Here is a 12,774-nt window from a genome sequence, read left to right as displayed (position 1 = left end):
TAAGTCCCTACTTAAACGCTAGTTTGCCTACATTTTACAGTATCCCCTATATGCCACAAAGGGCTCAGGCTATTTCCACGTTCAGTTTTGTTGTTGCTGTTCTTATAAAAACACACTGTTCTTTCCCTGTGACATTTCTTCATACCTTTGAAAGAATGCTCTCTGCTACCACAAAATATTTGGCTTGAATCCTCCAGTGAGGAGGAGCCAAGGGTTTGGCTCATGTTTTAAAAACAAAAGAAATATTACCCTAAACATAAAACAAATGAGTGCAACTGTAACAGTAGATGGAGATAGAGCTCCTAGCACAACCTATGAATGATTCCAAGACCTATTAGATGTAACACAGCTTTCTGAATTTCCCTAGAAAACAGCATGTCATGATTAGGTTCCAGCTTGACTGAAATGCAAAATACCACTTTTTTCAAAGACAGAGCTGAACAAAAGACAGTATGTAGTGCAACAACTTAGATTGCAAAGTATATCCACTTACAATCTGAAATTGTGGAAGACAATGTGTGCACACATAAGAACAGAGATATTAAAAGAGGGCTCTTACCTCCGTCCCCAGATCCTGAGCCAGCATCTGAGAAAAGAACAGAAAGGAATTTATATTCATGTGCCCCAGTATGTGCTGGGAGCATGCAAAGCAAGGCTTCAGTGAAGTGTACTACAGTGCACCTCGCCTTTGATGGCATCCCTGGGTAAATTATTGAGATCTAATCTGAATGTAATTTGCTCAAGCCATCTTTCTTGTGTCTCTATTTTTTTTTCTTTAAAGTCTCTCTATCAGATGAAAAGAACATAAGCTACAGAATGCTGCAATGCCCTTAGAAGTCTCTACCTCGTTTTGTTGCAGTTAGACCAGTAAATCTTTGTTCCCAACAGTAGTACAAAGTTACTCCAGTTGGTCACTACTAAATCCTCACCAAGGAGAAATTTTGAAACCCATTTGAAATTTGTATCATTATCTTTAGGAAACATGACATCTCATCAAATTATAACTTGTTGCAATAAACCATTATATTACTATTATTCAAAGTCTTCAGGTAAATTATTAAAATGTCATTTTTCTCAAGGTTGTTGCTGAGTTTCAAAACTGAGTGCTTTCTTTTTCCTCTGTTCGACATTTTGTTGGCTGGAATGATGAGAGTCACAAATTTAGAAAGTGCAACATCACAAAATTGCCAAGCCCAGAGCTTCAGTAAGAAACTTTCTAAGCAAGGCAAAGCATGGAAATGCACACACACAGGGCTACAAAAATAACTCTTAAGAGGAGTTTCTTCTGCAGGGAAGGGAGAGAGGCTGCCCTCCTATCCTCCCCCTTAGTGGAACAATTATGTATTTATCAGCATCAAGATTAATAGAAAGAGTTTGGAAATGCTGCTTTGGGATGAAAATACCCTGTGAACTGTTAGATCTCATTTACTGACAGCGAGGTCTGGTGGATCTGAACTTGCACATGCCATCCCTGCTCAAAACTAAGAAAGAAAAGGAAAATCTTTGCTAAATAATTGATTGCAAGAATTGCTTCAAATGGTAGATTTATTCAGGAAGGCTGCAAAGGACAGCTGCAAAAGGTGGCTGAAAAAGGGAACAGAAATAACAGTGTTTTCCCAGCGACCACGTCCTGAATTCTCCTGATCTGATCCTTTGTCCTGATGCTCCTTCCCAAATGAGCTACTGAGGATAGAGGGAAGAAAAGGCATTATAGTGCCCTCATGGCTCTGGGAAGCTTTGCTTTTCCAGGTGTGCCAGATCTCCCCAGCACAGAAAAAGAAACAAGCAGCTGCCTGCCACAGTGAGCTACCACAGTACCTGGCTCTCTGCAGAAAAGGCTCTTGTGTTCCTCCTGCTGCCCTACCCTTCAGGCCCAGACCCCTGCCAGGCAGGCCCAGAAGGGCTGCTCACTGACACTTCTCCCAGAAGCCCAGGTCTCTGCTGGGGCTTCTTCAGCATCCTCTCTCTCTGCCCCATCCCACAGGGAAAACCTAAAGAAAATGGCTGTTCCCTTCTCCATTGAGCTCCTCCTTGGGAAAAGCAAAAAGAGACCAAAGATCTTGAGGAAGACTTGAGGAAAATATCTTTATTTTCCTTCTCTGTTTCTGAAATCCACACTGTTTCAAAGAGAATTCTGCCAACACAGTCATTTCCAGCAGGCAAATAAGTTTCAGAAAAGTTGTAGCAATGTGCTGAAATTATCCCTTTAATCAAAAAGTTTGAACCAAAAAGACCAGTTGCTGTGCTGAGAGAATTTACTAAGTTGAACAAATCCTACACCACAGTAGGTTTTGTCAGCCCGAGCTCCATTTAATACCAATTTATGGACAAAAAAATTGCAGCATATGTTTTTTTCTTCTTGAAAATTGTCAGGTAACAGCTTCAGAGAAGAACAACATTTCCAGAGAAAGGAGTTTATTTTCTCTCAGGTGTATGAAACATGAAATTACAGCACTGAAAAAAGTTTGTCTAATGTACTTTTTATTGACTCCTCCATCCTCAGCCAAGAAAAAATTCTGCTTTAAGTTTAAAGAACTCTCTCAAGAACAAAGGCTTACTCCTGCTCTTTTCAAGTTAACTTCACTGCCCACCTCTAACAGATACCGAGCACGAAAGAAAAACATCAAGAACTCCTGCACAGAAGCAACTGGGTTTTCCTGACAGATTTTGCTCATTCACCTTTCTAGCTGTTTTCATATAAGCTGAGATATAAACAGCTCACAAGGCTCAGAGTTGAGCAAAGCTGTCTCACACGCCGGTCAGTTTTCTCAAGTCCAAAACAAAACACCTGTGGCACAGACCTGTTCATTAGGTGTGCTTTGGACTAAATCTTCAGCTGGTATAAATTGGCAGGACTCATTACAACCAGTAGTCTGTTGAATCATACCAGCTGGGGATCTGGCCCTACAAGGATAAGGAAAAACTAAGAAACTGGATTGCAGGCAATAATGCTCCAGTTCTCTCTCTCCAGATTATGGAGAGGTTTGTGGTAATCCAGATGCCCATTTATCAGACATCTGATCACTTAATCTGCTACCAGTTCTCTTGTCCTAACAGCTCAGAAGTGTAGGCAGGGCACAGGATGATCAGGAGCACAAGACACAAATTAAAAAACAAATCTACTCCTGTTCTGAACTCTTCCAAACAGTGCCAGGGGTACCGTGTATCAGGGACTGCGAGCCTATAGTAATGTACTTAAAAGCAAAGGATGGCAGAGACTTCTCATGCTCCCCAAAAATTAGCCAGTAATGAATTCAAAACAAGAATTCAAATGGTTTTTGCCATCCCCAGGCCATTTTCCTGGGAGGGCGTGGCAGGGTTGGCAGGCAACCTGGAGTGAAAAATCACCTACTATGTGAACAGGTAAGCTCTAGAGTAATCTAAAAATGGGTAATAATATATCTAAATCTAAATATTAGATCTATACCTACCAGTGGCACAGGATCCCTCGGACACCAGCAGGATTTCACTCTGCTGCTTGCAGGCAGCCTGTTTCAAGTAGCATTCGTTCTGGTAGGTGTCACCATTGGAGCCACACACGGGCACGTAGTCATTGTTGCACTGATGGGAAGGGACAGAGAGCAGCAGCGTTAGTCACACGAGCACAGGGGCACAGCACCCCTTGGGGTGACCCCACACACCCCCTGCTCCCTGCCAGAATTAAAATCCTGAGAAAACCACAGAGAGGGAGACACTGACAATCCTCTCTCACCTTTAGAGCTACCAGGGGAGAGGGAGGGGTATTTTTAAAAAGAAAAATCAGATTTGAAGAGATTAGGGGAAAGGTAATCTGAATGGGCAAAGTGTTCAGTAAGTGCCCCAGAGAGATCTCTGACTGCCAGCAGGAGCAAGGGGCATTGCCAGGGAAGGAATAGGGCAAAGCAAATGAGTCCTCACATCTGCAATCACAGTTCCTGTGCTTCCATTGGATGGCTCCAGACAAACAGTAATGAACAGGCTCCCTCTTCCCCTCTTCCTGCACGCACACCCCCGCAGTGCTACCGGGGTCTGCACACACACAAGTGTGTGTCTAACTGTTCAAGTACTGACTGCCAGAGGGGAATTATTTGTGAGACACCAACGATCAAAGTCCATCCCTCTTTCTGCACAGACATTTCTGCTCCTGGCACGCTGCAGCTGGGATGCTCCACAGAGGTCCAAGCTCTCCCCACGGTGGCCAGTGGGCAGGAGCAGCAGCACTGCAGCGAGCCCAGCCAGTGCAGAAGTTTCTCACACCACACACCCCTGCTTTGGCTCAAACTCCTGCTGAGCTCTGCCTGATTTCCTCTCCCACTGGAAGACAGTTTTTCCCCTTCTCGTTCATTTAAAAAAAGATAATCATTTCATTTTAGACTGAAAATTGGGCAACCTACGGGGTGCAGTTATCACAAGATAATCATGCTTGGAGGCTTAGAAATACTTGGATGTGCCCAGTACATGGCAATTATACCAGGGATATGATTATCTCGTGATTACCCTACTCCTAGTATGCCTCATTGTTTAATTAGAACAAATGGAATGATCACAATTATTATTTACAAATGCTCACCTCTGTCTAAATCCAAGTAAAAACTTAGAAGAAGTCATACATTCTCTTTAGCTGTATCATGCCATTATGTGTCTGAGGTGTGTTTGTTGGGCACAATGTAACAGAACTGAAATATCAGGGATATTAACATCAAAAATGCTTTAAACTGAGTGACTACAGAAGTGATTAACACAAACAATTGCATAGATTGCATTAATTGCAGGCCTCCACACAGAGCAGCTGCCAAGAAATTATTCATAGTTGGTCAGAGTGACATTTGGATTGGGCCAAAACAAATGACATTTTCCTTTTGCATTGTATTCTCTTCAATCTACCCAAGATGTTGCACCCCCTCCCCCAGCACCCTCTTCCAGCAGCACAAGGAAAAAAAACAGCAGCCACAACAGTAGAAATCCTCTCCTCCTGCTCCTCATGAAGGGCTCCTCCATGCAGAGATTTTAAATTGTTGATTTAAAATGTTTCTAGGCTATTTTCACCATTATGTTCCAAATCTGAGCAATGTTTCAAGCATAAAATGCCAACTTCATCCAGAAGCTCAACTGCAATTGCTAGAGGCTGATCTGGAATACATAACCAGGACAATTAACACAATCGTGCATATTTTTCAAAGAATGAAGCATCAAATCATGCTTGCTTTAGGTGTAATATCTGCTTGTCACCCAAGGATTTGTGAGGAATTTGGCCTGGAGTATCTCAACAGGCTTTCTTACATGTAGAAACAAGGCTGAAGTCTTTGCCCAAGAAACACAGAGGCAACTTTTCTGCCCGAGAAACACTAAGGCAACTCCTCTGCTGCTTGTGCCCAGAGCAAGGGACGATCTTTGACACGGACTCAGCTGCAGATCTGAAAGGCCAGACAGCCCCACATAAATGGTGAGATCCCAATCCACACAGAGGAGTGCTGTGAGCTAGGCTGGAACTTCTTACAATAGTTGGCCAATTTTAAAATGCATTTGAGAGACACCAGGATCCCAGGAAGTCTTAGTCCACTATACCCACCAGCACCTTTGGAAACTAGGATTCAGATGGAAAGGGCAGGAGCCATAAGGAGCAAAGGGAAGGATATCTTCCATATGGATGCTGCCTTGGCTTTGAGCTGGAAACTGTAGTGGAAGTTACCAGGAAAGAAAACAAGATCACCAACGAGAGGGTTGTGATGTTGGTCACCAGGTGGTTCCTAACCACTAGAGCTAGACTGTTGTGTTTGCCCATGCTGAATCCTGTACTCACAGCTCATCACGATCACAAAATACCTCCTGCTAGTGCTGGAGAATATCAGGTGTTGGAATGTCAGTGTAGTGACATATTTTTGTCACTGGTTTAGGGCTCACTAGACCAGGCCCTATATGTAGGAATGATTCTTCATCCCCAAGTAAGGACTGAGCAAGCCCTCAGGGAAATCCGTGTTAAAACTCCCACTAGACCCAGCAGCACAGTGCCACACTGCCCACTTCTCTCTTATGCATGCCAGTTTTTAACATACAGCTGTAGAGCAGGGAAATGGACTCATGCAATTCCACCAAGTGCCAGTCAAAGGCTGCTTTCCTCAGCACCTGCAGCCTTGAGTGCCCGTTGTCACAGCCAGGGACAAACCATCTTTGGGAGCCTTTGGATCACCGCTGCGTGCTGAAAGCAGGTGGTTTCTTTCCTAAAGATAATTGTAACCTGTATAACTCCTCCTCCTGGTAACACTGTTAAAAGCTTGACCTCCTCCTTTCATGGATCAACTACTTCCAAAATGCCACCTACATCTTGAACTAAGCAGCACAAAAATATATTCTGGAAATATAACTAAGCTGGAGGTTGGACAGGTGATGTCCAGCAGGTCACCAGGACAGGTGATGTTGCAGCTCCACAAACACTGAGGCACGTGGAAGACTTGACATGCATGAAAATGGGACTCCTTTCTCCCATAAAAACCAGTGACTATCCACTGGCTTGGTGACTCAAGAGGAAAGACACTGATGGAAATACCTGGTATATTTTTTGATACGTTCATGAAATGTCAGAGGGAAGAGCCCATCTGGCAGACCTATGGCTTTGGGCAAGCAGGTACTGACCCCAGCAAGCCATGTCTCCAGCCACTTGCCTGCTGGCACAGCTCTACAGCTCTACACCCCCTCTGTTGGACCCACTGTGTCTGAGGGAAGGAAGGGCTGGTGGTTTCCCACATGCTCAGCCCTCCTGCAGGAGCCACACTGTCCCAGAGCCTTCCCTCCCTGCCAGCCCCAAAGTCTGGGCTTGTCCTGCACAGGGGACACCTTCATGTCCTGATCAGAGTGGGACATGGTGTTTTTCAATAAAATACATGTCTCACTGAGAGCTGTCACAGTAGGCTGTGACAGGAGAAGCAGCCTATATGAGCCTTTCCCTCAGCACATGCCCGCTGGCTCTCCAGGGCTGAAAGTCTAACTTGGGTGCTCCAGAGCAGTCTGATCATATTAATCCTTTCAAATATAAATAAATTCATTTTAACTCCACTTGGGCAGACGTGAAGCATCTGTAATTCTGGTTTGAACAAACCCAAACGAAGACTGCAGAAGCCCTGCTCTCCAATTCCATGTTCTCAGCCCCTCAAAACACAGGCTGGTCAGCCCAGAACTTTTCATCAGTAGTGAGGCAAAATGAGCTCTCTATCCTTGTCTATTCTCTCAAATTTCTGAAGAAGACACAAAAGACACACAGTTATAGTGATGAGCAGTCTGCTGTTGATTTGCTCACTATCACCACAGAGAGTTGTCACTGAAATAGGAGCCCTGAATCCTGATGGGGGTCCCCGTTACTCGTGACATAAGTTACCTGGCCAGCTCTGCCTCACTTAGCCAGTCTCACACACCACAATAGAAATTAATTTTCTACTCCAGTGGCATATCTTTTTGGCTTGTCACAGTGTCCACTGATGTTACAAGAGCACTAACATCCCCCCAAGCTCTGCCTGTATCAAAGGGCTCGCGTTTGACTACAGAAGCCCCCGGCACCACAGCGCCCTTGGCAGCGCTGGCACAGCATCAGCCACAGGTAATTTGCCCTCCAAGGTCACGGTCAGCCCTGCGGCTCCACAGAGGGCTCACAGCAAGACAAAGAGCTCTGAGTGTTTACAGGGCCTGATCCAAAGGCCACTGAAACCAAAGATTGCTGTTGATTTCAACCCATTTCCTAGTGATCGGGGCCCACAATTGCCCAACTCATTATTTTGATCTTATTTACATATTCATATACCAATTGACTGATTTCCTTAAATCTGTTTCAACTGCCCCCTACAGAACAGCTAAACTCAGCATACTTAGACTGTTCACCTCTCAAAGTGAGGACCACACAGCCTGGGGAGGTTTACCTAGCTCCATTTACCCCAAATCACCAGGCATTAGTACCCAGCCTTGGGAAAACAGCGCTCCCAATGACTTCTTTCCTGCCCATGGCAACATCTGAATTTGCACCCTCCAGGCTATGAGTTCACTGCTTTATTCCAAATGGCAACACCAAACAGGGACCAAAGACAAGACCCAAGCACTGTCAGTGGCTGCTCTAAGTTCTCGAGACTCACACTCACGGCACCACATCTGCCCTGGCTTACCACCAGGCAATGGATCGAGTCACAGAGGTTTCACTGCCTTACAGATTTTTCTTAGAAAGATAAAACACACCAGACCATAACCCTTGTATCGCTGCATATGCTGAGCCAAGGCAAATGCTCAAAACAGCATTCTCACGCTGAATTTTTGATTGCATACAAACTCCAAATGGAATAAAAGACTCCCACAGTCAATACGAATTCCCTTCCAACATGGGAAACACAAGCATTTAAGAATTACTGTCTTGCTCTCATTAGAGAAAATTCCTTCCTTGTTTAAAATGAAGGAACTTATCACTTGGGTTTTATCTCCGAAGGCACATTTGTCTCTAGAAATATAAACAATACTTGCAATGCTTTAATGTGAATGGTCTATCAAAGCTCGATATTAACACAGTCATTACAGGTGTGCCCAGACTTGAGCTGTTTGCTATTTGGCCTGCTCTACTATAAACACTCAAATCGGCATTGTAAGTTTCACAACTTCACCAATCCACATTAAAATGGAGAAAAACATTGGGGCATAAACACACATACAACCTTGTGCTGGTACATGCTTTAAACTCCTTTAATTTGTGCAGTTTCTATTCAGGTCATTATTTAAAGACCAGATGTTCTGCGAGTTAGCTAAAACATTAAATGGAATCCTTCATAATGAAATCATCTGACTTTGAGAAGGGCTGAGGTTTAGATGTAGCTGAGAGAGGAAGAGAGAAGAAATAGAAGGAAAACCCCTTACTACTCAGTAATAGCTCTCCTAAAACTATATAAAACCTAAAGGAAGTTCATCATTTTGGAACAGAGGGATTGCTCCTTAATCTGATCAGCTAGACAGATAAACAGGCAGAAGCATTGTCACTATGCAGCTCTTCCTGAAAATATTGCATAAGCACATTACAGATCCATTTCTTTAACTAGATCAGAACTCCGAATACAATAAGCCATGATCTGTATCAGAAATGAATTTAGAAAGGACTCTAAATCCTTGTTAAAAGGGCAGGGATGAAAAATCAGAAATGCACAACCTGGAACTGCAGACCCGAAGGGACATTTAAAGCCACAGCATCTGCATTCTCCCAGAGAAACTTATGTCTTCTTGACACCAGTTGGTTCTCCTGCCAGCTTTTATACACACTGCCAGGTTTTCCCTCTAACTTCTCTGCACACAGAGAAATAAATTGCAAAGTGATAGGTTATAAAGGCAGATCCTTGATTTGTATTCTCATTAGTGAATTAGAGAATGAAATATCAATCTTCTTACCTTGAACTGACAGACACAAGTCACACTGTCTCCAATCCTTAAACACTCCCCATCAAATTTACAGGTATTGGTGTCGCAGAGAAAGAGATCATTTTCTCTGTCATCGTAACCTCAAATGTAAAGAGAGGAAAAATAAAAGTCAGCTTTGGTCTAGCAAGAGGAACAGTACGGGATGATTGCATTTTAATGCACGCAGTACAATAGCCTTGTTGATGAAATTGATAGAGTCCAGATTTCCTTTTGTCCTTCCCTGTCCTCAGCTTTTCACTTTTCCTCTTGTTTCTCCCTCGGTGTTTCTCTCAGTCCTTATTCCCCACTACCACACACACTTTTTTTTCCATTTCACAGACTTGGTTTCCTCAAAAGTCACCAGGAAATTATGCTATTTCATGGCTCTGGGTTGGAAATGTCATCAACTTATCCCCATCCGATCACAAATCTGTTGGACAAAAGTCCAAATCGGAATTTCTCCAGCCCATGACACAACAAAGCCCCCAGTAATAAAGACAAACAGGCTGTATGTTTTCTGTGATGGTTTGCCTGATCCCAATGAAGATTGATGACCTCTAAGTTAACAGAAGTGCCAGGTTCCCCACGAGCCGCTGAGTGAACCGAGCTCTTTGCCTTGATATTCTCCAGGAAAAACCAACAGATCTGACTGAACATTCAGTTCACGAATACAAGCATGAATTTCAGATTTCGCTAGCTGACTTCCCACTCCAACAGCGAGTGGCAAGATACTAAACAAAACAGCTATATCAGACTCCAAACCCATTAAGATCTGAATCCATTGATTTTTTTAAAAAAAAACATCCGAGTGCTCTTAACCGTATCGCTACATGTTTAAGACGAAGAGCTCACAGCGCAAATTCCCCCCGATCTAACACGTCATGTGCGATCCACGCAGTACCCCAAATAACGCTCTTTCCCTTAGAAGGCTACCATGGGCTAATTCCGAATTATTTTACGTATCGGAGAAGCACCGGCTGCTGACCTGCATAGGAAACCCGTTACAGAGGTCAGCCCGACTTTAAGACGCGGGCAGCGGGTTCCCGATGTCGCGACGCCGATGCCGCGATCCGCTCTCCGTTCGGTGCGCACGGGAACAGCCGCCCGCAGGATGCGCACACGCGGCCCCGTCTCCCGCAGCCGCACGCCGAGTGCCCCGTTCCAGCGCACAGCCGCGCTCAGCGGGGCCGGGGCTCTCTCTCTGCCCGGGGAGCCTCCCGCACCGGCGGAGGGCGCGGCTGCCGCGCCCGGCACCGCGGAGCAGGGAGCAAGCGGGGCCCCGGGAGCTGCGGTGGCACCGGGAACGGCGGCGAGCCTCGACGCTCGGGACTTTCAGCCTTCGCTATTCCCGTGCATCCAACGGGACGCGGCATCACACTCTGAAGTTGCCTCCCCCGGGCTCATCCGCGCAACTCCGAGCGCCCGGCGGGGCACGGCGGGGCCGGGCGCGGGGTGCTCCGGTGCTTACCGGAGCAGTTCCAGCCGGTGGGCGTCTGACAGTCGCTTAAGGAGGTAGGGAAGGCCGCCAGCTTGTCGGGGCGGGCGAGGACGAGCAGCACGGCGGGCAGCAGCAGCCAGCAGCAGCAGTCGCAGAGCGTCCAGCCGCCGCCGCCGCACTGCCGGGGCGGGGAGGGCTCCCAGGGCACCATGACTTCCTAACTCAACTCTCCGGCAGCGGCGTGCCCCCCGGGCGGCGCGGCGGGCGGCAGGGACGGGCGGCGGGGCCGCTGAGCATCCCGGGGCCCCGGCCGGCGGCGGCAGCGACCCCGACGGGGCGCGGGTCGGGCAGCGCCGCGCCTCTCCGCGCCCAGACAGGTGCGCGCACCGCCCCGGCCGGCGGCGAGCCGCAGGTGGCAAGGGCGGCCGCGGGCAGGGACATCGGTGACACACTCCGCGCACACACACCGCACACGCCCGGGCGCTGCTGAAGTTGCCGACCGCGCGCCCGGGTGCCGGGTGTTTAATCACGCGCGGCTGCGACGTTAGGAAAATAAAACCCCGTCACGGCTGTAGGGTCTGGAGCGGACACAGGGCTGGAGAGGTGACGAGGGGAAGAAACGAGCACTGCGGGGAAAGCAGGGAGAAGAGAGAGGGGAAGATCTTGCCCAGCCTCGGCAGGCAGCGGCCAAGGTCTTCTCGGGCTGCGGCACCATCCCACTATCCCTGCGACGGAGCCGGAGGAAAATGCACCATCACGCTGGCACGGAGGGCTGCCCTGGCCCCCACACCTAAGGCACGCTGTGGCGGAGCGCAGCTCCGGAGCAGCATCCCGCCGCCTCCAGCCAGCGATGTGCCACGGGGCTGCGGGAGCCGCCTCCCCCGCTGCGCCCTGCGCCGCGGATCCTCCTCCCTCCTCCCATCTGGGGCTTCAGTTTTAGCAGCCGGTTGCCAGGACGGTCGGGGGGACTCCGATCGCTCCCCCGGAGGCGGGAGCACGGCAGCGATGTTCCCCTCACCCTCCCTCCGCGGCCGGCGTTGGGAGCCGCCGGCCCCTCCGCAGGGCTCGGGGCGGCCCAACTTCGCCCCCTCCTCGGCGCATCTCCGCGCCCGCCGCCGCTCGTATCCCGGGATAAGCGAAGCCGGCAGACACCCGCCAGGTAAACCGGACCCCTGGCCCTCGACCGGCGCTTAACGCGCGGCCGTGCTGCCGGCGGGATGGGGCGGCCGGCGGCTTGGGCGACAAGGACGCCTTAGACTGAGAATAATAAAAAAAGATCGAATCGATTTCTGCAGATGGCAGCAGGGAAGCGCTTTCTAAACACGGGCGAAGGACCCCGCGGCCGCCCGTGCCGGTGGGAGCAGCCGGGCCGGGCAGGACTTGGGCTCTGTGCGGATGCCGGGCGCTCGGCAGGCGGGCTGGGCTGGCCCTGCCCCTCCTCCGCCCCCCTCCTCCGCCCATGGGGGCAGCTCGGCATCCCCCGGGGCTCCGGCACCGCACGGGCGAGCTACGAGAGTGGGCGCTGCAGGCGGGAGTAGGGTACGGCTCCCTCTGGGCCTGAGACCCCCGAGCGTGTGCGAGGAGACCCTGCTGGGTTCCCGACAGCATGACCTCCTTTTCGACCCCTAAGCTGAGAGTCCACACAAATCCTTATGCCAGTACTACTGCTTGTTATCCCTTCATACAGGGGTATGCGGGAGCCAAGGAATACTTCACGCTCAGGTAATCCCCGTCTAGCTTCTCCCCAAGCTCTAAACCAGGTTTTCTTCTGGCTCCTTTCTCCCCTGTACATCTGTGCCTGCTCCCTGCTCTGCCCACCTGCTGCTATCTGTATTGACCTCTTCTGCCCACCTGTACTCCAGAAGCTTTGCTACTATTAAAGGGTATCAATTTCCACATTCCAATATGTTCTCAAGCTCTGATCAAGACCCACACAAGAATCCGTG

At 48.5% G+C, this 12,774-nt stretch overlaps 1 protein-coding gene across 2 annotated transcripts in view; it reads right to left on the bottom strand.

Annotated features, from left to right (window-relative positions):
* TMEFF2 (transmembrane protein with EGF like and two follistatin like domains 2) overlaps nucleotides 1-11,153 on the bottom strand; it is a 123,620-nt gene extending 112,467 nt beyond the window's left edge. The window contains exons 1-4 of one of the 2 annotated variants that reach the window (XM_041403217.1): nucleotides 10,859-11,153; nucleotides 9,382-9,491; nucleotides 3,432-3,561; nucleotides 560-586 (exon numbers count right to left, since the gene is read on the bottom strand). In XM_041403217.1, coding sequence (XP_041259151.1) covers nucleotides 560-586; nucleotides 3,432-3,561; nucleotides 9,382-9,491; nucleotides 10,859-11,039 — 448 coding nt within the window. In that variant the 5' untranslated portion in view covers nucleotides 11,040-11,153. The remainder of the gene's footprint in view (nucleotides 1-559; nucleotides 587-3,431; nucleotides 3,562-9,381; nucleotides 9,492-10,858) is intronic. The other variant, XM_041403218.1, reaches the window with a different exon arrangement.
* Between the last annotated feature and the right edge of the window lie 1,621 nt (nucleotides 11,154-12,774).

This window comes from Onychostruthus taczanowskii, unplaced genomic scaffold (genome assembly GCF_017590055.1).
Source record: "Onychostruthus taczanowskii isolate IOZ18803 unplaced genomic scaffold, ASM1759005v1 scaffold20, whole genome shotgun sequence".
NCBI lineage: Eukaryota > Metazoa > Chordata > Aves > Passeriformes > Passeridae > Onychostruthus > Onychostruthus taczanowskii.
The sequence above is the reverse complement of the archived record's forward strand: the minus strand, read 5'-3'. Positions and strand labels throughout refer to the sequence as shown.